This window comes from Alexandromys fortis, unplaced genomic scaffold (genome assembly GCF_014885135.2).
Source record: "Alexandromys fortis isolate MF-2015 unplaced genomic scaffold, M_Fortis_MF-2015_v1.1 scaffold_10, whole genome shotgun sequence".
Classification (NCBI taxonomy): Eukaryota; Metazoa; Chordata; class Mammalia; order Rodentia; family Cricetidae; genus Alexandromys; species Alexandromys fortis.
The window spans coordinates 13,430,797-13,458,597 of NW_026067895.1; the positions used below are offsets into that span (position 1 = coordinate 13,430,797).

General features: G+C 45.9%; 2 protein-coding genes across 4 annotated transcripts in view; one reads left to right on the forward strand and one right to left on the reverse strand.

Annotated features, from left to right (window-relative positions):
- The window catches only part of Cdc37l1 (cell division cycle 37 like 1, HSP90 cochaperone), a 28,818-nt gene extending 24,585 nt beyond the window's left edge, over positions 1 to 4,233 (forward strand). For 2 of the 3 annotated variants that reach the window (XR_007595172.1, XM_050160921.1), the window contains one exon: positions 1 to 4,233. Coding sequence is in view for 2 of the 3 variants with exons in the window: in XM_050160921.1 (XP_050016878.1) it covers positions 1 to 99 (99 nt within the window). In the remaining variant the exon portion in view is untranslated. The other variant, XM_050160931.1, reaches the window with a different exon arrangement.
- On the reverse strand, positions 2,845 to 27,801 carry Ak3 (adenylate kinase 3). Its single transcript, XM_050160947.1, has 5 exons — positions 27,512 to 27,801; positions 19,148 to 19,267; positions 11,561 to 11,733; positions 10,400 to 10,518; positions 2,845 to 7,214 (listed from the first exon to the last, which is right to left on the reverse strand). The coding sequence occupies exons 1-5, from the start codon at positions 27,660 to 27,662 to the stop codon at positions 7,094 to 7,096; spliced, it is 684 nt and encodes a 227-aa protein (XP_050016904.1). The 5' UTR covers positions 27,663 to 27,801; the 3' UTR covers positions 2,845 to 7,093.

Sequence of the window (27,801 nt, forward strand, 5' to 3'; positions counted from 1 at the left end):
AATCCAGATTATCTTGAGTGTTCTGTCAGCACAGCCCTCTGCAGTTTAACCTCAGAGGCACAGAAAGAAGACGAGGACAGAATGATGGACACTGTGTGATTCAGTTAGGACTGCTGAGGCCAAGGACTATTTTGTTACAAGAAGGAAGAGCTTGGCTATTTTCTTGACACTTTTATGGGTGCTGCACTTTATTTTTGTTCAATTTTTGATGGGAGGGAAAAGAATACTGAAATGTTTTGCGACTTTTTTTATGTGCTGCTAGGATTTTTGTTGTTTTGTTTTGTTTCTGAAGGGAGGAGCGGTACCGTATGTTGCAGGAAGTCAAACTGGACTCTTCCCCCACCCCTCAGTTACTAAATTTGCCTTTAACTGTTGTTAATTTTGGAATCAAAGTATGAAAATCTGCACAATGCAATGTTTACAAGACTGGTTGACCGAGGAGGCATCTGCTACGGAGTTGTAACGCGGATACGAGAATTAAAGAGAACAGTGTGCTTGTGTCCCACTGCAAAGTTCAGCTGTCACATCTGGTGTTCATCACATTAAAAGCAATAAATCGGTAGTGGTAACCTACTTTACTAATCAGTAAACTGGATGACACAAATTATTGTTTTAAGGTAATATTTACATTTGTATTTTCGACACCACCAGTTAACTCCTTGACTATAAATTCGATATTAAAAACATGACATTTATCCCTCAAATAGTTTCAGAACTGTTGAGAAGTGAGTTGACTTTGTCCTAATGACTGTTAACTATTAAGGAGTGTAGCATGTGTAGAGAGCGATACAGTTTTCTGTTTTCCAACAAGATGAACTGCAAGCTTTCTCTGACTTCTTTACTTGACATAGTCTGGGACCTCTCAGGGAGTAAGTTTTGAAGAATAGTAACGGCCTGTGAGAACAAACAGGAGTAAGGTCATTGTTAAGTCACCGTTATTGGTGTGTTTCCCTCTGGTGAAGCCTGGAGAAATGGAGCTAAGCTGCCTTGAGCAGCCGACCATGTCTGAGAATTTGGTAACAGTCACCCTCGGTGTGGTGGGTGTCACTCCAGCTGTTACTCGCTTCTAGCTCAGTTCCGATGCTTCTGAGCTTTACTTCTTCCTATGTAAGTCACTGCAGATCCACCAGGATGTTTGATGATTCTTTTTATTTAGAATTAGATGACAGTGCCAATTATGATATCCTTATTATTTGAGGATTAATCTTCCGACTTACAGGAGCATTATAGTTGAGTGTAATCTTTGGCTCAGTACCCACTTCAATTTGTAGCAAATATTTGGAAAGTGGGTGTTTGGGGTTGGGAATGCAGGTCTCAGTTTGAGTAAGGAAATCATGCTGAGCTGCTGCAGGGGTCACAGCTGTGACCTCAGCTCCATCTGCCTTTTCAGCCAGTGAGGCTGACTTAGGTGATGGGGCGCCCAGTACTTGTGGAAATGGACTGGAATCGTTGAATCATATTCCTGTAATGTCAATCTTCCTGGTTCCCAGAATAAAAGTCTTTTTGTGCTTTTGATATAAAAATATATACTCTATAATAAAATGTTTGACTAATTTATATGGTAGTGCTCACTGGGCTTGTAATTTTTTTAATCAGTGACCTAATCATGGAAGATTTTTTTGTTTCTGTTGTATTTTGATGTTGTATTCTCTTCTTTTTTCTTCTTGTCTGAGCATGGTCTCAGCTACCCTCTTCACACCAAACGGACAGACAGACAGAACGAATCCAAGTGCTACCGGGCTGACAGGTTTCCACGTCGACTTCACTTCTGCCCGCCCACACTTGTCTGCCTCTCTGTGTTCAGTCAAATGGTTGTGACTTTCATTTCTGCCTTCTATAATTTAAACTCTTAATGCCCAAAACAGGTGACAAAACAGTAATAACAAAGTGAGTATATAGTTAAAGTTTATTCTGGATTTGTTTTTTAAGACAAAAATTGGTTAAGAAAAAAAAAACTTTTCACATTTGACTAGAATTTTTTTTTTCCCAAAGGAAAAAAGTGTGATTGGTTTGTTTGGGGGAACCACCAATGAGTGTCATAATTTTCACTTAAGGATGGTAACTTAGTCATTGGCAGGTCTTTAGTATTACAGCAGTATATTGGGCTGGGTGTGGTAGCACATGCCTTTAATCCCAGCACTTGGGAGGCAGAGGGGAGTGGATCTCTGAGTTAGAGGACAGTCTAGTCTACATAGAGAGTCCCTGTCTCAAAAAAAAAAAAACCAAAACAAAATGACAGTATTTTTGAGTCCTTTTATTTCCTTCACTTTGAAAATGTCCTTAGTATTGAGAGCTGGCTATCTCTTACCAAAATAATTGGTACAAATTTTTACAAAAAATACAAATTCCTCTCTTGTTTTCTTAAGTAGTAGTAAAGAATAGTAATATTTAGCAAATAGATAATTCATATTTAGGTTAGAAAATTTTTCCCTAATCTATGGAATCTATGTTCAAACTGAGCAGCAGAAAAATACTTGACATCAAAATAATCAACAAAGACTATTGTTTTACTTAGTAAATTTTATGTGTTATTTAATAAAATATTTTAATGAAACATCTGTGACTTAAGATGTCACAGGGTGCATGAAGCCCTCGATTGTATCCCCAGTGCCACATAAACTTAGGATATAATTTCTCTTCAGAAATATTAGGCTTTTTTCAGACTAGCATTCATATTATTTTAAAGTGAGTAAAGGCGGTTAAAATGGCTCACTTGAGTAAAAGATTTTGCTGCAAAGCCCGAGTACCTGAGTTGAGTATCTGGGACTAAATGGTGGCAGGAGAACCAACTCCTTAAGTTCATCAGACCGTCATACATGGACAGAAGAACACATACGCACACAATTACTGTAAATTTTAAGTTTATTTTTAAAATTTTTAAGTGAATTAACATGCTTCCCAATGAGCACACATATCTCCATTACTAAGTGGTTTTCATGACAGTATAGAAGTATAGGCAAGGTGATTCTCAAGTTAATCCTGGGGTATTTCAGAGAAAAACAAAAACCACCTTACTATTCTCAGAACAAGTCAGATTTCAGTTCTTAAATTGATGTGGAAATGGTGGTGCTTGTCCGAGTTGGGTTTCCCATTCCCATTTCCCAGCATACCATTCATTTAGCCAGAAGAGCCTTAGATCCTGCAGCCTGCAGTACCCACATGCGTGGGGATGTTTGTACTATTTCATAGGTTGTCCAGGAAGCTGATTCACCTGGTATGGGTTTGCGACACTTGGAATCCCTTGGGGAAATAGGAAGCTGCTGGGCCAATCTACACTTGGCATGACATGACACTATTTGATGCTGTACATAGAAAAACTTACGGTTTTTAGAGACCTTTAAAAACTGGGGCTAGGGGGGCTGGAGAGATGGCTCAGTGGTTAAGAGCACTGCCCGCTCTTCCAAAGGTCCTGAGTTCAATTCCCAGCAACCACATGGTGGCTCACAACCATCTGTAGTGAGATCTGGTGCCTTCTTCTGGACTGTAGGCATACATGCAGACAGAATACTGAGAATACTGTATACATAATAAATAAAAAAAAAAAAAACTGGGGCTAGAGGGGTGAGTTTTTGGTTAAGAGCACTTGCTTTTGCAAAGGGCCAGTTTGACTTCCAACACCCATGTCTGGCGCTCCACAAGCTCCTGTGACTCCAGTTCAGGAAGATCTGACATCCTCTTGTAGCCTCTGCAGGTACCCGCACACATATGCACATACACACTAAATGAAATCTTTAAGAAAATATTGCAGGAGAATGCCACAGATTCAGAAACCTTACTGGCTTTTTACCAGTGCTTTTGAGCCCAGTTAGACTATTCTGTTAAAAAAAGCCTGGGTTAAAACAGGTCTCGCTGAACATAACGGACAATGAGGACTACTGAGACCGCAAGAACAATGGCAATGGGTTTTTGATCCTACTGTACCTATTGGTTTCGTGGGAGCCTAGGCAGTTTCGTGGATGCTCACCTTACTAGACCTGGATGGAGGTGGGTGGTCCTTGGACTTCCCACAGGGCAGGGAACCCTGATTGCTCTTTGGGCTGACGAGGGAGNNNNCCCTGATTGCTCTTTAGGCTGACGAGGGAGGGGGACTTGATTGGGGGAGCAGGAGGGAAAGGGGAGGCGGTGATGGGGAAGAGACAGAAATCTTTAATAAATAAATAAATTAAAAAAAAAGGAAAAGGAAAAAAAAAACGGACTCACTGAACATAGTGGATAATGAGGACTGCTGAGAAGTCAAGAACAATGGCACTGGGTCTTGATCCTATTGCACGTACTAGCCTATGCTGTTTGGATGTTCACCCTACTATACCTGGAAGGAGGTGGGAGGTCCTTGGACTCCCCACAGGCCAGAGAATCCTGACTGCTCTTCGGGCTGATGAGAGGGGGAGTTGATTGGGGGAGGGGGAGGGAAATGGGAAACGGTGACAGGGAGGAGACAGAAATCTTTAATAAAAGAAACTCATCTTAAAAAAAATTAATCCTAACTTACAGATTGAAAATCTTTAGGTGCCAGCTCTAGTTATTAATGAAGAGATTCTAAGAACGAGAAGACACAGTGCTCTTGCCCAGGGCATTCAGCTCCATGCCTGTTCCATGTGGCACAAAAGTAGAAGCTCCTGCACTGGACATCACAGCATTTTTAGCAGGATGTATTCAGTAATGATTTTTTTCTTTTTATGTGTATGGGTGTTTACCTGTATGTATGTTTGTGCAATGTGTGTGTGTGTGATGCCCTTGCAGGCCAGAAGAGGGCATTGGATGCCCTGGAACTGGAGTTATATGATCTGCCATGTGGATGCTGGGAATCAAACTCAGGTCCTCTGGTAGAGTAGCCATTGTACCTAACTGCTGAGCCATTTGTCCAGCCCCAGCAATGATAGCTTTATCAGTTGTCTGACATTAACCTATCCAGCAGAAAACTGGTCTTTGCCTGTTCCAATAGAAGCCACACGGTTCCCAAATGGATGTACATACAAAATCTTGGTTGTTCTGGTCAAAGGAAGAAAAAGTTTGTCACTTCATGTTCTCCAACCTCTTGACCTCAGCATCTCCAGTCATGGAAACTAGTGGGACTGTATTAATACAGCAGGAGATAATGTCATAAAATGCATTGTGTGAAGACTTTATTAGAGAGAAGCCAGTGAGAAGCCACAGCAGCAGACAGGAGAGGGGTTGGGGGCCCGAGCAGCCAAGGGCAACACCACAGTGCTGAAATCACCACGTGTAACAGGACCTGCTGATCATTCCCAAGTTAAGGAAGTTCACAACATTGTTAGAACCCAGTTAACCAACATTCAGATAAGGCATATAGAAACACAAAAGACAAGATGTTCGTTGTAATCCTATTTAAAGGTGTGTCCATTTTGAAAATTCAACAATGAAATTTAGAAATCAAAAGATCCCTTCCCCACTCCCAGATGTATAAGAACCACTGGTGGCATTTGTACTTAAGTTTCTGAAATAAAATAGGCCAAAGTTTCAAAGGCTTGTACAAGGGCTTGATTCTTTGATTTAGCACCAAGTAAAATACAGAGTACATCTTTCTCGAAGGTAGAGTTGTTTTTTCTTCCATTTCTCATATCTTCTTACATTTGGCCACAATATTAAGGACATGTCCTTGCCCCACTAAGGAATCTAAAGTGGCTGAAGTTTTAAAATGGTTGGTTTCTCAGGCTTGGCTTAGTGGTATATACCTGTAATTTAAGTACTCAGGAGGTTGAAACAGGATCATGAACATGAGGCCGGCTTGGACTACATCATTTCAAGTTAGCCTGTGCTACATAGTGAGACCCTGTCTCAAAAAGTAAGGGCTGGGGTCAGGTGTCCATACCTTTAATCCCAACACTTGGAAGGCAGAGGCAGGCGGATCTCTGTGAGTTTGAAGCCAGCCTTGTCTACATAGTTCTGCGACAGCCAGAACTACATAATGAGATCCTGTCTCAAAAAAAAAAAAAAAAAAAAAGACTAAGGGCTGGAGATGCGGCAGTGGCAAGGTGCTCGCCCAGCACACAAGGCTGAGTTGGAGCCACAGTGCTGCAGGTGGAAGAGGAGGTTGCTTAGATGGAACCAGAAGTGTTCCCAGGGAAGTCGGGTGACAACTGGTAGCACTTGAGAGGCTGAGCCATGAGGCTCTTGAAATCAAGGACTTTGATAGCCATATACACGTCCTTGAGGGAACTCAGTTACGGTGCCTTTGAACCCCTGCTGCAAATGCCTTTTGTTGCTGTATGTGTTGGCTAGCTAGTTGATTGGTCTTTCTGTCAAGGGGCTGTCCCAGCATACGATCTACTTAAGTGGCAAACTGCCATGGGTGTTCTCTTACCCCTCTCTCTATATCACTGCTCATCCAGGCAGACAGTCCATTTGTATGAAAGAAAGAAACCAACAGGTAGGTCCTGAGTGACGTGTGAGATTGTCGCTTGCCAGTGCTCCTTCGAGAACTTCAACACATATCCCTCGGTACATACAAGTTTGGAAAAGAAAACAAGCCATATCAAAGTCATGTTCTTAACTGCCATGGCTGCTTCTGTACAGCAAATTGGAGGACACTGCAGGGTAACCTATGCCCTTGCTTTTCCTGCAAAGGCAGCAGAGTTTGCATCTGGCAACATGTGTAAATAAAGACAGATGCTTTCTTTCTGGAATCTATAGACAGTCCCCCCAAACACCACATCCCATGGGGCTAGAAGACATTGGGGGGGGGGTTGGCTTATGCAAAAGCCTTTAATGAGATATTTATCTGCCTCAAGTGATTTGTAAATTTTTAAACTTTTCCAGAAAAACATGAAAATGATCAGCCACTGACTTAACAGGGGGCGGACAATTACCAGTTGCTCTTTTTTGATTTTCTTTTTTGAGTTTCAGCATCTCTGATGTTTTCTAATTGCACATCCACAGAAGACAACTAGATTAAACACACGAGGTTATTTTAACAGATCAGTCTTAGTGTCTGACTCATTTGGCACAGCCTTAGTAACATCCAAAAGAAAGCCATTAGGAGTAAGTCATAATTTTCAGAGAAGTCTTAGGAAAAGAGCTTCGAAAAACAGGCCAGGCGAGGAGGCCCTGCTTCCCCTGCTAATTAACGCCCTCCTCAGGGAGTAACTGAGGCTTTCTGGGTAGTTTCTGGAACTTTCGTCTGTAGGAAAGAATATACATGGGGCCAGATCTTGTTGGTTTCCGTTCCAGAGAATGTTTCCAGGACCCCCTTTTTCCTAAAGATGAAAAACAAAATAAATAGGTAGGTAGATAGGTAATGAGCCTTTTCAGAGGAATTTGTAAAATTCATGTGAGTTTAGAAGTCTGTGAGGTTAGGTTCTAGTTTGGGTTTTGTCCTCTGGCATAAAGGAAGGGGCTCTTTAAAGAGATGTCAGCCGTCAGACTGAGCCTGGATGGCTGGGTAAGCCTACACTTGGGCTTCACTGTTGTGAAGCCCAGACTACCCTACTTACAGATGCCTTCTGGGAAGGGACTCGGGCCTCAGTCCTCGGGTTGGCAGGTTAGAAACGGACACCATCCCAGCATTCAGTACCGCTTTGCCCACTGAAGTCTGAAACTTTTCTAACAGTCCTCTCTCCTTTCTGCCAAGTTCCTTTCCCTTCTAGTCTACCTTTCTGAATCTTCCTTGCAGGTTTATCCCTGCAGGTTGTCTGGCTTGTCATGATGACACACCAGCCATCGAAGAGTGACTTTACTCCAATGTTGAGGAGGGGAGAGAGAGGATGAAGTGTGGGCTCAGAATCCTGGGGTTTGCTTCTCACACCACGCGGACCACCGTAAGCTTCTGAACTCCCAGACCCACACACGTTTCTTGGGTGTGCACATTGGTTTGCACCCCAGAGCAGATATATAACTTGATCTGTTACTTTCCAGAAACAGCTGCTATAGCTCTGCAGCTGACCTCACTAGGCTGTCGCTGGGACGAAATGACCCCTTGTTGACAACTCACATTTGTTGTGGTTAACTTAAATAACGGCAGCTGTTTTCTGGGTGAAAGCGTCTGCTACGAAGACACTGATGCAAAGGGAGTATGTGCACAGGAGAAGCCCTTAAGCATCTATATCCTTGGGCAGGTAGAGCACTCAGGAGAGCAAGCTTTGGACGGGAAAGCTTCCTGGAGACACGTCAGTATCAGCTGCGGTGCCAGGAGTGACGTTATTACTGGGGCAGAACTACAGGAACCCATTCCTCCTACGCTGTACTGTACGTGAACATTTGCCATTGTAATTTCTCTGTAATGAGATGGTTCTGGCTACAAAAATCAGTCTTCCGAAGAGTAAGAACACCGCGTTTCTAGGCAGATGAGCATTCCCCGGGAATAAAGAGCGTGTAAGCCATAAGTCCACGCTTTGATCTTAGGCGGAAAAGCGTGAATTTATGTCAAGAAGCATTAGGAGCCCAGGAAGAAAGACCTCCAAATCACTAATTTCTGTAGCGTTCCCCAACCTCCACCCTGTATCAGAACTAATCCTTCTAGGCATTCCTCCACCCGGCCTCTTGGGAGTTTTACTGTCTGCCCAGGCACAAGGCCTTCTTTCTCTATTGTGAGTCCTGCGGACAGACAGTCAAGAGCTCATACTCAGTACTCGTGAGATTGCTCCCACACCCTCTCTTTAACAAGGCATGGCTGAAGCCAATTGCCATCAATCATACGAATTTAGCTGGGGTGGGAGGGGGCGATGGTTCTTTTCTGCTGAGTTAGCAGAGCTGGCAGGAGCTGAGCTAAAGTCAGAAGACACTGCGGCCACCTGGACTGAAGCCAGCACAGAAAATGGAGCTGGAAGGGCCGAGTTTTGATGACATTCCTTAAGCCTCTGGGCCGGCCATCTGTACTGGGACTTCTTGAGTATAGGACTAACCCCCCCCCACACACACACCCTGGTTTGCTTAAGCCAGGGTGGATGATATCTGATGATAAGCCGCGTTGTATCTCATTGCACAATACATGGTGTTTGCACACTTTTCCTGTCTTTCCAATCAAGGTGACTTTCTAGAAGGCTTGTAGGAACTGGGTCTAATTGTCGGCTTAGACAAGGGCCGGGCACAGTGCCAGCAGAGTCCTCAACAGTGACTGACTCCATAGCTGAGGACCACACTAAGCCTCTGCAGCAATTCTCTCGCTCCAGTCCCCTTTATGAGAATTCTATAAAGCCGGTATTTAACACTGACTGACCGTAAACATGGAGTCAGTGGCGCAGAGGAGAAATGCCTTACCAGGGTAATAGAGCCAGGCTCAGTATACAAACACAAGCTTAAAGTAATGGCTGCTGTAAAAAGGGAATCGCCAACTCTCGTAATTTCGCCCTCCGGAAATTAATTATCAGAAATCCCGAGACTGGTTCCGGTTTCCCTGCACACTTATGTAGCACTAATGTAGCAGCAGTGGCCACCACAGTAGCAGCTGATGCATGTCCAGCGCTTCCTGTGCGTCCGGGACAGTGTGATGAGGTCTGCATGTTAACTCCTTTTCAAGCCTCTAACCTCATCCACGTTTTGCGGAAGAGAAACCAGGACTTTAAGCGAGAGGTGAGGGCCATGTTAACTGAATAGCGAGCTGGGCTTTGAACTTGGGCCTTCTGACTCTGGGACATGTACTGCTTTGGCCCCGATCATTCACAGGACGCAGTGAAAGCAAAGAGCAGCACTCATCCCCGGAAGACGGAAGGAAGGGCTGAGGAAGGAAGCCAGACTGCTTCTTGGCCTGCGACGGGTAATTCTCATATTCCGTGTATGATACTGACTCGAAGAACACATAAAAACGTGTGAGAGGGAGCTTTCAAATACTGTTGACCACATATGATTCTGACAGTTGGCGGTCATTTGATATGCTATGCTTAAGTGGCCTCTCTTGGCACACTTGGTGGGCTCTCCAGGGCTCATTGCCCCAGCACTGGTTCCTGCCCTCCACTACCCGGCAGAATGTGGACTGAAAGGAGCCTGCAAACCTTGGATGTGGACTAGCCTGTGTCAGCCCTCCAGAGCCCAATTACTGATTCTGGAGCTGGCAGTAACCCAGGCTTCCCACAGTAAGGATGAAGTTTCCTGACCAGGGGCTGTAGTGTTTCATCTGAGTGATGCTTGGAGCTTTGGTTCACTAAATAAAGGTTTGCTCCTCAGCCTTTCGGGAAAGAGGAAGGCGTGGCCTTTCTGGCAAATACCAGCAACCATGCAGGAGGGACAAAGCAAAGTCAGAACACAGAAGCCGGAGAAACTAAGAGAAGGGCAAAACAGAGGAAAGCTGGAGGCTGAGGCCCCGCCTACTTTGTTTCAACCGCCTAGAAATCTCTTCATTGCTCAAGCCAGCTGGAATTGAGGCTTCTGGGAGCTTAATATTGCAGCTGTAACATATGGAAAATCAAAGCTGATTGTACGAGAGAAGCTGAGAAAAGCAGGAACTCACTGGTAATACTGCAGGACTGGCTCTGTCTGGGCTTCATACGCCTTTAGTCTCTTGATCACCGTCTCTGGTTTGTCGTCCTCACGCTGAATCAGAGGCTCTCCTGTCAGGTCATCGATGCCCTAAGACAGCGTTGGAAGGACGTCAGCTCAGCAATATGGTATCTCTGAGCAGACAGCCTCTGTATTCTAGCACCAATCACAAAAATGGGCTAACATTTTAGTAAACTGGATCCAAACTAGGGCAGAAGCCCTAGTGCAGCTGTGAGAAGCCCTAGGGTGCTGTACGGTTTGGATGTGGAAGCCCCGCCTCTCTATCCTCAGGCCCAGGTCCTCAAGTCTTGGTTCCCAGGTGTGGGCTACTGGGAGGTGGGAGAAATTCCAGCTGTAAGCCAGCGTTGCAAATCCCCACTGCCTCTGCCCTTCACTCACACCCTGGCACGGAGTAAGAAGATCAATAGTTTTTTTTCGGTGTCAGGTTTCTCATTGCTGTAACTAACACCTGAGAAAAACAAGTGGAAGGGACGAGCTGTTTATTTGGGCACATAGTTTCCAGAGGGTTCAGATCTTCACTGCTCGGACTTCAGAATATCACGGTGTGTGTGCGCACGCGCGTGTGTCTGTGTGTCTGTGTGTCTGTGTTTTTGTGACTATGTGTGTATGTCTGCATATAAGTGTGTGTGTGTATATGTCTCTGTGTCTATATGTGTCTGCATATACATGTGTGCATGTGTGTGTGTCTGTGTTTCTGTATGTCTATATGTGTATGTGGGGGGTGTGGGTGTGTATGTGGCTTCCTTCATAGGATGCACAAGAAGCAGAGAGGGGGAAGGGACACAGATCAGGCATGATCTGCGAGGCACTGCCCCAGTGACCTACTTCTTCCGAGTGTGCTCCACCTCAAAACTTACACCACCAGTTGGGGACCAAGCAGTCAGCACAGTGAGCCCATAGGGGACATTTCATGGTTAAAGTACAGGACTTCTAAGTGGGTAGCCGATCCGCTGCAGAGGAATGCGTCTTTACTACCAGGCTTGAGTGGAGTAGACTCATCTAGTAATACCCTGCAGTAGTCCTGGTCCAGGTTTACAGAGCCATGCCTGCCAGGGTAGGAGAGCTCGGGGGGACATTCGGCTGTGTGTCAGCCCCCACTGCAGTTACTCACCACAGTTTTGGGAGGGTTGAATTCAATGTTGTACACTCGGCCACTGGCAGGATGAATCCAGCGAGCAGTGAGGCGTTGTTTAATGACCTCAAAGGGCACGTTGAGGTTGATCACTGTGTCTATCTGGTAAGCTTTATCCAGGGCTTCTGCCTGTGGAAGCGTCCTTGGAAAACCTTTAGGTGAGGAGGGAGGAGGAGAAGAAGAAAAAAAAAAAACACTAGTTTTAGGCAAACTGAATCCAAGGAATGAAACCAGGCAGGTAGGTGGGCCAGAACTGTAACACAACTGTGATTGAATTTTGTGGTGTCTGCTTGACTGTAGCGTGCACGTTCTGAGTGTGCCTGTGATGGTGTTTCTGTGTAACATGGCACATTGTCCTTCCGGGGTGGGTAAGCCTTGGTGAAACAGCTGGAAGCCGGTGCAGAGAAAAGTAATGGAGAACTGGCTGCCTGCCACCGTGCTTACCAGCGACACTGGATCCGTCAGGTGTGACGGCACGCCTGTCATCCCAGCTCTTGGGGAGTGGAGGCAGGAGGATCTGGAGTTCAAAGTCTTGGCTACATGGACTCTGTCTTAAAAGTAAACAAGGGACTGGAGAGGTGGCTCAGTGGTTTAAAGCACTTGCTGCTGTTGTGCAGGACCCAGGTTCAGTCCCCAGCACCCACATGGTAGCTCAAAGCCATCCATGACTCCAGCCGTAGGGGTTTGAATTTTAGTCTCTGGCCTCCATGGGCACCAGGCATGCACATGGTACACATACATGACATGCAAGCAGAACACTCTCAAATGATCTTAAACGAAACAAGTGTAAGTCACCACGGTTCTCTAAACTAAACAGAAATTAAAAAAAGACAAAGCAAAAGACCTCCAAAAAAAAAAAAAAAACAGCCAAACACAAAGTACTCTCATCCAGTGGCTCACACCACCTTGTAACTCCAGCTCCAAAGAATCTGACAGCTTCAGGCTACCACCACCACCACACACACACACACACACACACACACACACACACACACACACTTTTAAAAATAAGACAGAAATGGAGAGAGGAAGGCTGAATTCAAGGCCAGCCTGGTCTACATAGTGAACTCCAAGCTAACCAGGGCTACACTGTGAGACTCTATCTTAAGAAAAAGGGGGGGGGGGGACTTATCTTCACTCAAAAATCTCAGAAAGCTGTGTTTGGAATATGACAGAAAGCAAAACAGAGGCACAAACCCTCACATGAAAAACAATTTTTGTAGTCTGAACATCCCTGTTGCAGAAATCTAGATCCAGTAATGAAAGTGTCCAGTTTGGGACTTAGTGTGTTCAGGAATGCTCAGCTGTAGTCTACACAGCTGAAAGTACAAAACTCTGAAATAGGAAACATGTGGCCTCAGGCATCTGAAAAACGGGATACGCAGCCAGTGCAACTAAAATAGTTTAAACAATGTGGTTCAAAAATACAGAGAAAGCAACCAGCACTGATTACTGAGTCCCAGAATAGACACGAGTACACTGGGGAATTTGAAATAGTATTCTGATCCCAAGTGGTTTACTTTACAATGTTATGACGAGGAACATTCTGTCCAGAACACATGGGGAAGCTAAAATTGATAGAAATAATAAATTTCCCAAAGGTGACAAAGGCTAAAATGCATATGCAATGATTTGCTAGAGCTAAAAACACATCTCGCTAATGCTGGGACATGGAAAATGTTGCTTATGACTTAGTCCTTCCTTACACTGCGATAAAATGACTGTTGAGGAACCTGGATCGAGGGAAAACAGCCTCCAAAGAAAGCTAATGGCGGGGCTGGAGAGATGGCTGCTCTTCCAGAGGTCCTGAGTTCAATTCCCAGCAACCATGTGGTGGCTCACAACCATCTGTAATGAGATCTGGTGCCCTCTTCTGGTGTGCAGGCATACATGCAGGCAGAATGCTGTATACATAATAAATCGTTTTTATAAAAAAGAAGAAGAAAGCTAATGGCAAAAAGTTCAACCCGTAACACTTTATAAAGCCCCAAGCTGGAAAAAAAAACAAGCATTTACTATAAAATTTGTAATGAAGAAAGTCATCCTGAGAGAAGCAATTGTAATATCTTTAATGAGACTAATAGAGTATAACGGCTCATTCCACGGAAGGCTCTGTTGGTCTCTGCTGTTGGCAGATCTGGCCCTCAGTACCAGCTGTAGCCAGGGCAGTCTTGGTGAGTAGCAGTCCATTTGTGGAACCCATGCATAACCTTCATTTCTGCCACCATGGCCACTTTATGTGTCACTGGGCAATGACAGGGAAGGTGTGGCAAAGAGGCTGACTGTCCACAGAATAGGTCATCCTATATATTAGGTTACTGAGCTCCTCCTCTGCCGAAGTCATCCCCTGATGAGCATTTACACGGGACACCAGTATCTTCACATCCTTCTCCCATTGGCGGAGATCTCTCTACATAATCTTCCCCAGTCGTCTTTCTCATCAATCTTCCAATCATGCTCTTTCCGGGCCCTGACCATCCAGCCAACCCATTGGCTACAGCCCATAAATCAGTGAACAGTCACATGTTTGGCCCACGCCTCCCAAATAAAATGTATGACCATGTGCACTGCCCTAAGTTCTGCGGGCTGTGATGATTTCCCTTTGGCAGTATCTTTCAGGGTTGTCCCAGAAACAGGTTGTAAGAAGTGGTGCCGGTATAATGTGCAGAACCATCAGGAAACCAGGTCCTAGTCTTCTCTTCCTCAGTCACCCAGTCACAGGGAGCACCACATGAGGCTGCAGGTGCATGCTTGGCAGAAGATGGCATTGTAATGGGAGTAGAAACCATAGGCAACGTCTCCATGTAACTTGCTTGTGCCTTTGGGACCTACTTAGACCTGGTCACATATATACCACTTCCATTTGACAATGGATCGCTGCTATGCACACCTTACTTTCTGACTTGCTGGGTCAGATAACACCCAGCTCACGGTGGGCAGTTCAGGTCAAATGTTCAATTTCCACTAAGGCCCAATAGCAGGCCAAGAGCTGTCTCTCAAAGGGAGAACAGTTGTCTGCAAATGATGGTAGAACCTTGCTCCAAAACCCAAAGGCATCTTCTGTGATTCATCTATCAGGGCACCTGCCAAAGGCTCCAAACAGCACCCATATCTGCCACCGACAGCTCAAGTACCATCAGTTCTGCTGGATCCTATGATAAACCAGCCTGCACAGCAGCCTAGACTTGTTGAAGAGCCTTCTCCTGCTCCAGGGCCCACATAAACCTAGCAGCTTTCTGAGTCACTTGGGATATGGGCCAGAGTAACACACCCATGTAGGGAATGTTCTGTCTCCTGAATCCAAATGGGCCCACTAAATGTTGTGCTTCGTTCTTGGTGGTGGGAGGGGCCAGGCGCAATAACTTATCCTTCACCTTAGAAGGAATATCTCTGCGTGCCCCGCACCACTGGACTCATAAGAATTCACTGAGGTAGAAGACCCTTGAATCTTGGTTGGATTTATTTCCCATCCCCTGGTATACACATATGTTACCAATGAGTTCAAAGTGGTTGCTACCTTCTGCTCACTTGGTCCAATCAGCATGTCATCAATATAGTGTACCTGTGTGATATTTTATGGAAGAGGCATCTGATCAAGATACCTTCTAAGTTATAATACAGGACTGGAGAGTTCATACACCCTCAAGGTAAAACTGTAAAGGTGGGTACTGCTGGCCTCAGCAAATGTCTTCTAGGAGCCCTTAGGAACAGATACCAGGAAAAAGGCATTTGCTAGATCAATAGCTGCAGACCGTGTACCAAATGTGTTGACCTGCTTAGGTAAGGACACCACATCTGGTACAACAGCTGCAGTTGGAGTCACTATTGACTGAGTTTTTGATAGTCCACTGTCATTCTCCACGCCCATCTGCCTTCTGCACTGGCCGGACAGAAGGGTTAAAGGGAGATGTGTTAGGAGCCTCCACCCCTGCATCCTTCAAGTCCCTGGTGGTGGCACTAATGTCTGCAGTTCCTCCAGGGATGTGACGCTGTTTTTGATTCACTATTTCCCCTGGCGGAGGCAACTCGAAAGACTTCGTTTACCCTTTCCAACCAGAATATTCCTCAGTCCACAGGTGGGAACCAGTGTGAGAATTCTGTTAACTTCTAAGTACGTGTGTCCCAGTTATATATTCTGGAACCGGGGAAAATAACTGCAGGATGAATTCAGGAACCCACTGGACCTACTGTTGAGTTGGACATCAATCAAAACTCCACTAATCACCTCACCTCCATAAGCCCCTTCTTTAACTGGAGGGCCACGTGTTATTTGGGATCTCCCCAAATCACCGTTAATTCAGAACCAGTATCCAATAGACCCTGGAATGCCTGACTGTTTCCTTTCTCCCAGTTAACCTTGTAACAGGCCTCAGGTCCCTTGGGGGGAAGAACTGGAGAAAGGCTAACAATAATACTCGTGTTTTGTCAAGGTCCTCTCTCAGGAGAACTTGGCCCATCCTTTCATTCGAGTGGCTCTGAGTCTGCAAACTGCCTCAAGTCTGGAAATTGGTTCATGGGCCAAGATTCCCTTTTGTCACAATCTAATGTAGATTTTTCATTCGCTTGAGAATTTTTCCACTTATACAGATCAAACAAAAAGGCAGTAGGCTTCTTATCTGTTTCATGCCTGGAAACATTGTGACTGATTAGCCAGTACCAAAGGTCCATATGAGTCGTGCCACCAGAAAAATCACTTTGCCTGTGCTGCCCATGAAGGTCAGGTCATCATGGGCATTGCTTTGCCTATGCTCCTCATTACGATAACTGCGATCACCTTACCTTTGGTGATTCAGTACTACCACCTGGCCCCTGCTACTCTGGGGCCCAACTAAACCCACTGCATTAATCCATCCACGAGAGAAGCAGCATCTCCAGCCCTAAGGTCTGGCACAAGGAAAGGGGTGAAACAAGGGTCTTCAAATGTGCTGGTGCCCCCTTACCATTTTGTGTCTTAGAGGATTAATAATGATGTATTCCGGGCCTTCCCATTGTGGATTAGGTTTTACACAGTGTACCCACTCTTAACACTGCAGTTTCCCTGAGCCCTAAAATCCGTTCATCAACACTAAGCCAAGGGACACCAAGCACCTCTAACTCCTTTCAGTAGGCCATCTTTTCAAACACTTCAGCCAACCTTTCAAACAAACTTTTAGGACCCTTTTCAACTGTGTGAGCTTCCATATTTAACCTAGAATCTCCACACAGAGGGCCTATATCAATAAATGCAGCCAGTTCCTTCCACCATTATCCCACACCCTTAAAATCCTTCTTCCATGCCTTTTACGCCTTTTACACAGGCTGCCAGCAGAAGGCATGGCCCAGATTAAAGGTGGATCTTCCAACCTCAAAAGATCTGGTGGGTCTTCCCACATTAAATGATTTAAGGGAGAAAAAAATCCTTCCCAGGTGTACACAGCTGCTTGGGTTTCAGCTAATTCCAAATGTAGTCAAGCTGACAACCAAGAACAGCCACCACAGCGCGTATCCCTGTGTGGATGCTACAGTTTGGATAATAAGTTGTATGCCTCAAAAGCTTATGTGTTGAAGTCTTGGTCCCCAGCCGGCTGACCCAATCACTGGGAGATGGCTGTGCACCACCGATGATAGGTACAGCCAATGACGCCGTGAAGAGAGCCTCAATTCAGTCACGCTTTCCACACGGCCCCAAAACAGCATGGCCAGCAGCATGGACCGAAACCTCCGAAACCAGAAGCCCAAATAAATGTGGACTTTTTTATTATTATTATTACTGGAGAGAATGCCTGTTTGAACTAAAGAATGTAGTTGCTGTGTGTGTGTAGTAGGGTGATCACTGAGGACTCTGTTCCTCTTACACATTTTTAATCTGCTTTAGTTTTTGTAAAGGAAAAGGCATCGCTACAGGACAACAGTAAAGAAATAAAAACAAATATTCCACATCCCAAGCCCTTCTGCTGTTGCCCTGTCTTGAGCCTAATCCCAAGATGTGCTCCACTGACGGCCACGCGCAGGTCTCTTGGGAAATGTGCCACTTCCCTGTGCGGGGCAACATCTACGCTCAACCTTCACGTGCCCCATTCCGTCAGCTAAAGAGACCCGCATAGGCTGTCTGTCGCCAGGACTTCTAAATCCCAGCATCTCACAGAAGCAAGGCGTCGTGAAACCTGGGAATAAAACGTTGACTCAAGTGTCCATATTTCCTGTCAGGAAGCAAGCATCCGCCTGCTCTGGGCTCTCCACTCACAGCAACGCAGAATCTGGGCTCATCCAAACTTTTTTACAAGAAGATATACTGTCCACGAAGGCAAGGATTTTGTTCTTGTTTAGGTTCGGTGCCCAGAACAGCTTTGTGTACCTAGAAGGCACTCAGTCAACATTTATGTCATTAATAAATATACGCAGCCTGATATACACAGCCACTGGTCTTCAGCATGGTGGCTACACACCAAAGCCCTTCTATACATGTTTCAAAAAAAATTTAAGTCCTCAAGATTCTGTGCACATATTGGCAGACTTATAAGCAAGCGTAAGTTGTTTTTTTTTTTTTCCTTGATACTAACTCTAATAAACCAGAGTAAGGAATTCTACCCTGCCTCTTCCTTTGTTCATTCTCTACCTCACCTTTCTGAATCTTCTAGAACCTTTTTACAGTTAGGGATTAGGATACTTTCTCTGGCTGCTAGCAAGCCAGGCGAAGACAAGCCGGGCGACGGCAAGCTGGGCTGCAGGGCTCAGTGAGCAGCACTGAGGACTTGGGTGTGAAGGTGGAGGACGGGGCTAAGTAGAAGAGAGGTTAGCATATCCCTTCCAAGACGGCAATTAGAACTTGGATCTTGAAGGCAAGTGTCCCATGTTTAAAGGCCTGTCTTGTGTGTCGTGTCCTTCTTACAAGTAAGCAGAGTATACAAGCCACCCTGCCCTGAGACTCTGCCTGGGTTCTGGCTGGGAAAAGTCTACAGTGTAATGGAAGTCACTCTTCAGTCTAACTGGCGTTCTTGCAGATCCTTAGCACAAAATATTCTCAGCTGGGTGTGGTGCTGCAGGCCTGGAATTGTGAGGCAGGGGGTTCACAGTTCAAGGCCAGCCTGGGGTGTGTTGTAAGACCTTGTCTCAAAAAGCCAAACAACAGAAGTTTAAAAAGTCAAAGGATATTCTTTAGTGTGGGGAAGGAACTAAAGTTGCATCGAAAGCAGACTAGAAACCATGCTGCCCACACCCGCTTTCCTTTCAAATAAAAAACCAGACACCTGAGCTTGGGATATAGCTCAGCTGGTAGCATACCGGCCTAGCATGCCGGCAGCCCTGAGTTTGATCATCCTTGACCACCCATTCCTGTAACCCTAGCAACTGGGAGGCAAAGACAAGAGGATCAAAAGTTGTAGCTCATAGAAAACTGGAGGCCAGTAAGGGATACATAAGACTTTGTCCCAAAACAAGTTAATCAGTTCACTAATTAAATTTTAAAATTAGACTCAAAGGTGACTGACTGCCCTCCTGATGATGGTCCCTAGTCCCAGATGCTCATTCTGCCGGAACTCATTACTTCAGGGGGCAGAGATACTCTGGGCCCTGAGTATTTGCACTTACCGTCCAACAGCCAGCTACACTGGGTGAGGTTTTTCAGCTCGTGAAGGGCCAGCCGTGTCATGACATCATCCGGGATGAGCTTCCCTTGGTCAATGAAAGTCTTGGCCAACACACCAATTTCTACGGCAGAGGGAAAAGGCGGTAAGTGTATTTGCTTTATCCTATTCCAGATCTCAGGAATTCGTTTTCTACAGGATACTTCCAGACGTCAGGCCCGTAAGACAGTGCATTATCAACAGCTTCTCTGCTACAAGCAGAGGTGATACTTTACACATTGGCACACACTTGTAGTACCAACAGGAAGGAGGATGCCGAGTTCAAGGCCAGCCCCAAGTACTTACGCGGGCTCAAAGCCAGTTTGTGCTACAGAGTGCCCTGTCTAAAAACAAGCAACCAAAGGGAAGCGAAGCCACTGAGACTTCCCCAAGTTCAGCCCCAACCTAGTCTATCAGAGGATGGTAGCTCAGTCAGTAAATGTTCCTTTGGAAGTGTGAGGACCTCAGTTCAGTCACCAGAATGTGCACAAGACACAAGCTGCTGTGGGCTTGGAATATGGCAGGGAGGTAGCAGAAACAGGCGGCTCCCTGGGTCTGCCGGCCAGAGAGCCTACGGTACTTGGCAGGTTCCAGGCTAGTGAGAGGCCTTGTCCCACAGAAAAAGGTGGATAATACCTAACCCATGAATTCTAACCAAGAGATTATCATTACTAAACAAGCTGCCATTGGACAAGCAAACCACCAAGTTTACAATGTCCAGGAGAAGACCTGGGTTCTGCGAGAGTGTTTGCCAAACTCATTAAAGTAGTTTTGGAGGAGCTGGAGGTGTGGATCTGCTGTTCAGAGCACCTGCTGCTCTTTCAGAGTAGTGAGTTTTGTTCCCAGCACCCACACTGAGTGGCAGAAAGAAAAAAAAAACCCTCTAACTCCAGCTCCAGGGGATTCAACGCCCTCTTCTGGCCCCCATTAGCACTGCACCAGCATGTACATACACACACACACACACACACACACACACTCTAATAAAAACAAAAGAATGTGTAAAAGTAACTAAATAAAATAGCAGTTGGAAAGTCCCATGTACTTAATATATGTAGACTTCATTTGTTTCTTTTGACCACTTCTTTTTTAAAAATGATGCGTGAGGGTGTTTTTGTCTACATATATGTCTGGTTCCCAAAAAGGCCAGAAGAAGGCATCAGATCCCCTGGGAGTGGAGTTAAAGATGGTTGTGAGCTGCCATGTGGGTGCTGGGAATCAAACCTGGTCCTCTGGTACACAGCAGTTCTCTTACCGACTGAGCCGTCTCTCCAGCCCCTGAACAGTCTTTTAATTCTTCTTCTACCCTACAGAGTTAAAACTTTCAGGTACTGAATATTTCACAAGAACTACATTTTAAAACAAAAACATTGGCCGGGCGGTGGTGGCGCACGCCTTTAATCCCAGCACTGGGGAGGCAGAGGCAGGCGGATCTCTGTGAGTTCGAGGCCAGCCCGGTCTACAAGAGCTAGTTCCAGGACAGGAACCAAAAAGCTACAGAGAAACCCTGTCTCGAAAAATAAAAAAAAAAAAAAAAAAAAACATTGAACACCAAAATCTCCCTCAGCCATCGTCTCTCCCTCCAGCTACTCTGTGCCCTCGCCCCTCTCCAGCAAAACAGCTTGAAAGGCTTCTTCTTCCAGACCTGTCTCCTGCTCCCTCCCTCCTCATCGTGGGACAGAATTTCAGGCCAGTTCCACAGGTCTGGCAGGGGCACATCGCTTGCCTAGCATGCACGTGGTCCTTGCTGTCTGCCTTCACCCTTCCTCTTCCCTTCCCCACTTGCCCTTTTCCCTCCGGGCACACCCCTACTTTCCGGGCACACCCCTACTTTCCGGGCACACCCCTACTTTCCGGGCACACCCCTACTTTCCGGGCACACCCCTACTTTCCGGGCACACCCCTACTGGGAGACCTCCTAGCTTCGGCAGAAGCTTCTTGCTCCTTCTTTTGATAGATCATCGGACTCAGGTTTTGGATGTGGCTTACCAAAATAAGCGAATCAGAAGATAGAGATATGTGTTAGGGTGGCCAGACACTCATGAGCCAGAACTCGTTATAAAGTCTGGTGCCCAGAGAAACACTGTTGAGAGGTGACTCTTTGAGAGGCATTTGGGTCCGGAGTCCACCCTCATGAAGAGATGACGATGCTCTGGGAGTGGGTCCTGGGCAAGTGCTCACTGTGGTTTCCCTCTTCTTCAAGCACCCACTCGCTCTTCCGCTCACCTGCATGGGATATCCCAACACAGCCCTTGCCAGCTGCAGCCACCAGATCTTGGCACCTCCGATCCCAGTAACTGAAGCCACCTGACTAATCCTGCTATGGACTGAGCAGTCCCAAGTCCATATACTAAAACCCTAACCTAAACCCTACTGTGACTATATTTACACCGTATTTACTTTTAAGATGGTAATTGAGGTTGAATGAGGTCATAGGGGTTGGGCCTCACTCTGATATAAAGTGTAAACACTGAGGGGGAGACGGCGGGAATGCCTGGGCACAGAAGAAAGGCCACAAAGTGAGAAGGTGGCTGGTTACCTGCCAGAACGGCAAGCCACACCGGAAACCAGCCCTTCTAGGGTCTTGATCTTGGACCTCTAGGCTCCAAGAACAGTTCTGCCATCTGAGCCACCAGTCTGTGGTGTGCTATTACGGCAGCGTCTATGACTAATACACACATCTGTGTGCCCGCCTGACCCCAAACCCACACCCTGGCTGTGAGCACCTTCAGTGACATAAATCCCCACACTCCTAATGGACCCGCAGCTCTCTGGGTAGATGGATCGGCATGTGGGCACAGACGAGGGTGAGGATTCTTCCGAGTTCCTAGCTATGGTGTTTTATTAAATAATTAATCTATGAATTCAGGCAGGGGAACAAATGAGAACAAAATACAACAACACTTATGCATGAGAGCATCAACAAAAATGAAAAAAAAAATTGAGCAGTTTATAATCCTAAACCAATGTCTCTTTTTTTAAGATTGCTCTGAATTACTTAGATACAAAATAATGAAGAAAAGAAAGCTAATTCAAATTATCGACTAAACAAAACGTAAAACATCCATATAATACAATAAAAAGTAACCAAGTCCTAATATTATAGCATGAGGGGATCTTTAAACGCCCAAGTCAAGCTGGGCAGTGGTGGCGCACGCCTTTGATCCCAGCACTTGGGAGGCAGAGGCAGGCAGATCTCTGTGAGTTCTAGGTCAGCCTGGCAGCTTGGTCTACAAGAGCTAGTTCCACGACAGTCTCCAAAGCTACACAGAGAAAAAAAAAAAAAAAGAAAAAGCCCAGGTGAAGCTGGGTACAGTGCACCCTGAGTTTCAGCTACCCAAGAGGCTGAGATAAGAAGGTCACTTGAGCACGGAGTTCATACCTCTAGCCTGGGCAACACAGCAAGACAGTCTCAAACCAGCAGGCACAGCTCAGAGGTCAAAGAAGCTTGCCACTGAGCCTTACACCCTGAGCTGGATTCCTGGACCCAAATGACAGCAAGTGACAGTCCACCCACTCCCATGTTGTCCTCTGACCTCCACACACAGACCATGGCACACACATACACAAGTACACTACACTCTAAGTGAAAGAAATACAATTAAGAAAAACAATACGCTAAGTGAAAGAAGCCATGAAGAAAAGCCCACAGACACCATTTCACTTCTGGGACGTGCCCCAAACATGAGATTTGAAAGATACAGTCGTGTTGCCAGAAGCCTGGGTGGGGTGGGTGCGGATGGGAGTGACTCATAGGTATAAGGGTTTCTTTTTTGTGGGTAATAAAAATGTTCTGAAACCTGTTGTGGTGACAGCCAACTCTATGACATACTAAGGCCACTGGATTTTACATGCACATGTTTTAAATGCTGAAGTTACATGGCAGTGGTACACACATACACTTTAAATGCTGAAGTTACATGGCAGTGATACACACTTTAAATGCTGAAGTTGGGTGGCAGGGAATCAGCTCAGTGAGGCAATGCTGGGGGGGGGGGGGGGGTATGAAACACTCCTGGGAAGCTCACTGTTGACTGCTGAAGGCCCTATACCTTATGGACCCATGCTCCCACTCACGGGCAACAAAAACACTGACGAAGACAGGCTGGCGTCAAGTCACGTGTGGGTGAAATACCTCACAAGGCTCTCATCGCTACATATTTGTTCAGATGTTTTTTGTTTTGTTTTGGAATGCCAAACCATGTAAATGTATTGACTATTCCAAATTACCATTATAAAAATAACCTGTTCTACCACCAGTCTAAGTCTAGTTATGCACAGTATGTTTCATGGGTCTACACAACGATGCTTGGCCATGTGGACACTTGGGGGCCTGAGATTCTCTACTGAGTTAGAGTCTTCCAACCTACAGATGATAGCAGATGAGATTTAAAGGGTCAGCCCTCTAGCCCGGCACCAGAGATGAAGCACCCATCAGTGAGCCAGGCCAGACTCTGCCACTCACATACTCAATGTCTTACCTTACAATGCCTGCCACATCCAAATCATTACTGTGTCCTTTAAAACCGCACACGTTTTAAATCAGCTAAAACGTTCACAGTAATAAGTTCTTTTTTGCAAATACACCTTGAAATAAATAAATAAAGTCTATCTAAAATGATTTCATGAACCTCAGTTTGGGAAGAACTGCATTGTTGGCCTGGGTTTCCACCCTGGGACCCCAGAAAAGGCTGATTATTTTCATTTGAAGGTTAGTTCATGAATGGGAATCTCACCCTTATCTTGGCCCTGTACTAATGGATTCCGTATCCTAGCAACCTGGATAAGTGGTGCTGCCCAGGTGAGTACAGAAAGGCTGTTTATCACTGAGGGAATTCTCCAACGTCGGTGGCACTCAGTTTTCTCAGGAAAGGAATGAGAGGATAACAGCAACGGTGTAAGTCTCAGCCCCAAACCTTCCGAGTTCGCTGTCCCGGCTGGTGCGCTGGGGTCTCACCAGGTCACCTCGTGTTTCCGGAGCCATGACTGTCTCTCTTGAGCCGTTTCTCTCACATGCACCTTTTTGCTTTAACGAATACTATCCCCAGTGTGTATTTAAGTTAAACAGAGCCGAGGAAGGGGTCTAGGTCCGAAAATGGGTAAGGGTGAAGTGATTACTGCTGGAAGGACCAGATCCTCCCACCGCCACCAAACGCATTTCAGATTATATAGTCGGATGTTACAAAGCAGCACTTCCGTGAAACGATGGCGAGTTCCTAGAAATGCCACCCTGGGAATTTACTCAAAGGAAAGTAAGCAAAGCTGCAGCCAACTGTTCAGGTACCCGGCGGCATTTATTACATCAGAAAATGGCTAACAACACAGATGTCCAGTCAACAGGGGTCTGGAGACCCCGCTCTGGGGCAAAGTGCTAGCTTAGCATGCAGATTCCGTTTCTGGCACCGAAAAAGAATCAATAGCTAATAACCAGGGACAAAGGTTAAATTAATTGTCCAATCTTCCTGAAATTAAGGCTGAGACTTGATACTGTATGAACATGCTCACAACAAATGAGAATACAAAGCATCTAATAACAACTGTCCAGCTGCACACAAATGCAACAAGAAAAGAAGGAGAAAACACAAACACACCACAGGGCCAATCAATCCCGTCTCCTGGGGAGGCCAACTTACAGGATGTCAGTTTCCTCTTCTGAATTCTCAGGCCCTTGCTACATTTATTTTTTTTAAGATTACTTCTCCTTTGGTTGTGTCTGTGGGAAATATTCAATCCTTTCACAAATATTTATTGGGAATATATCCTCAGTCCTGACCTACGGAACCTGCTGGATACCATTCAGAGTGAAAAATGTTCTGTATAACAAAGTATTAACTATTAACATCTGTGAAAACAATCTCATGCCACCTCCCGAGCTCCGTCTTCTATTCTTGCTATGGAGTTGTCTATACTTCTTTGCAGAGCAGTGACCCAGCCAGTTCTGAATTTCAGGCATCGGCTAGATGAGCCAGACTCCAGGAAACCATCCGAAGGGCCTGGCCCAGGCTTCCCTCTGAGATCTGTAACTTTTCCCAACTGAACAGAGACCAACCCCGTGTGTACCTTGAACTTTGACCTGCAAAGACTTCTCTCACAAACCTTAATTCTTCCAGCTGAGTCTGGTGAGTCTGCAATCCCCACACTCATGAAATTGAGGCAGGAGGATTGCTACAAGTTCGAGACCAGCCAGAGCTACTGTATGGGACCCTGTAAAAAAAAAAAAAAAAAAAAAAAAAACCTACTTCTGATGATGAATCTTCAAGATTTTAAGAAAGTATTTGTCCTTCTGTGTCTTTAAAAAGAAAAAAAAAACTGCCTACAGAATGAGGTGCTGAACATCTCTGTGCCCTTCTTCCATGGTACAGAGTTGCAATACCTGACTCTCACAGGTATCAAAGTGAAGCAAGGAGTGTTGTTTCTTTATTCAAATACCCTTTCATATCATGTGTGTGTGTATACATACATATACTACAAAAATGGATATACATTATATATGTATTATATATTATTATAATGTACGTATATATTTTTTATTTATTTATATTTTATGTGCATTGGTGTTCTGCCTGCATGTATGTCTCTGTGACGGTTTCAGATCTTGGAGTTAGACAGTTGTGGGCTTCCTGTGGGTGCTGGGAACTAAACCCAGGTCCACTGTGTTCTTTAACTGCTGAGTCTTCTCTCCAACCCTCGAATTCCCTTTCATTCACCCTTAAAATGGTCTGTGTTTTCCTAGTCGGTGAGCACTCTTTGCCACCCAGTCAGCTGAGCGCTGAGTCGGCCTGCAGATCATCCCCAAAGCCTTCTGCTGTACTTTGGATAGCAACAAACCAAAGGACTCAGGACTGTTTGCTCTAAATAAAACCGCAATCTGTTGCACTAAGAAACATTTAGCAAGAGTCAAACAACCTTTTGATAAAGTTTAATTCACTGCAACCTTTATTATTTCTTAAGGTCAACATTAGAAGAGAGCGAAAACACGCTCCGGGGGTGCTGAGGAGCCAACCAAAGAAACTGAAACAGTGGGGTGATTTTTTTTCTCCCCTAGTTGAATGTCAGGGTCTTTTAAACAACAACAACAAAAAGCGGCCTTTCCAGGAAATTAGTTATAGACCCATTGGAGGGGAGGGGAGAGCTTAAGTAAATCGTGGTAGATTCAGCAAATCTACCAAGGCTAACAAACGTGGCTAAACAAACAGGGTAACAGACGTACGGGAGGTCAGACTAGATCAGAGTGTGAAACCACGGAGTCTGAATAAAACTATGGTAACAGGATACACAGAGGGTATACACAGGCGCGCTTGTGCATAAAGAGACACTTCCAGAAGGAAATGCATTGTTTCTCTCTGAAGAACAGGGTAGGGGCAGGACTAAGAAAACTTTGTTTTTTACTTTGTTCCTTTCTGTCACCCCCCCCCCCCCTTCTCTCCAGAAGCTTTACTTACTTCTTCCATTTTTTTCTTTCACCTTGAACAGGTACTATTTCTATGTAAATAAGTTCAAATGAATTTCAAAATAGGCACTAGTTTGGAATTGAAGGTCAACACTGTCGTGAAGAAAACACCTGGAGTTAACTTTTAAAAACAGCCTGCAGCAGTTAGTTGGCTGGAATTTGTAATCCCAGCACTCACTAGAGAGGCTGAGACAGGAGGATCTCAAATTTAAGCTAAAGTTGACCTTGGCTACGTCAAATGACGTCTCAAAAAAAAGTTAAAATGCGTTCTTAAAATAGAATTAACCCATCCATTGTAAAGAGTAGTTTGCTGACTAGATTTGTGCTGAGTTGGAAGAATTTGGCAAGTGAAACACAACAATTGTTTATGTAACCGTACACCGGGATAACTTTCGTGCCTTAGAAATGTTTGGGGGCATCAAAATCTAAGCCAATTTTGCGACTGCCAAGAGAACAAGTAATACTTGACCTTGAAGAGAGAAAGGTCAGAACTACAAGATCCCACGGAGTACCAAGGGTGGGAGGGGAGAGGGGAAAGTAGAAAAGAAAGCTAACCCTGACAGAGGGAGACAAGCCTGCCTTCCGTGTACAGGGACACGTGGAGAGCGGGGTACAGTTCCTCAGGCTGAACCCCTGCAGTTGCTGCCAGCCGAGTCGGATGTTGTGCCTCGAACAAAGCCGAGGACTTTCCTTCGGTCTTTGAACTTCCTAGACCCACCCCCACCCCCACAATTTACCCGAAGCGGCCCACGGAGGCCAGAGGCTCTTTCCCCAGGCGAGGTCGGGGGCGCTGCACCCGCTTCGCAGGACCCTCGACCCCTGCCCGCAAAGCCCCTCCGGGACGATCGCACGCTGCCAGCCCTCGGTCTCAGCTCCCACCTGTGCCCTGCAGCATGTTCTGGCGGAGCAGGTCCCCGCTGGAGAGGTGCTTCAGCTCGAAATGTTTGGTGATGCGCGACGACACGGTGCCCTTGCCGGAGCCCGGGGCCCCCATGATCACGGCGCGCAGCAGCCTCCCCGAGGCCCCCATGGTGACGGACGGTGGACCGAGCTGCGCAGACGCCGAGCAGCGGCCTGGCCTGCGCGCTCACAGGCTCAGCGGCTCCAGCGAGCTGGCAGCTGCGAGCGGGCGGTGGCCAGGGCGCTCGGCTCTCCCGGAAGTGAGCGCT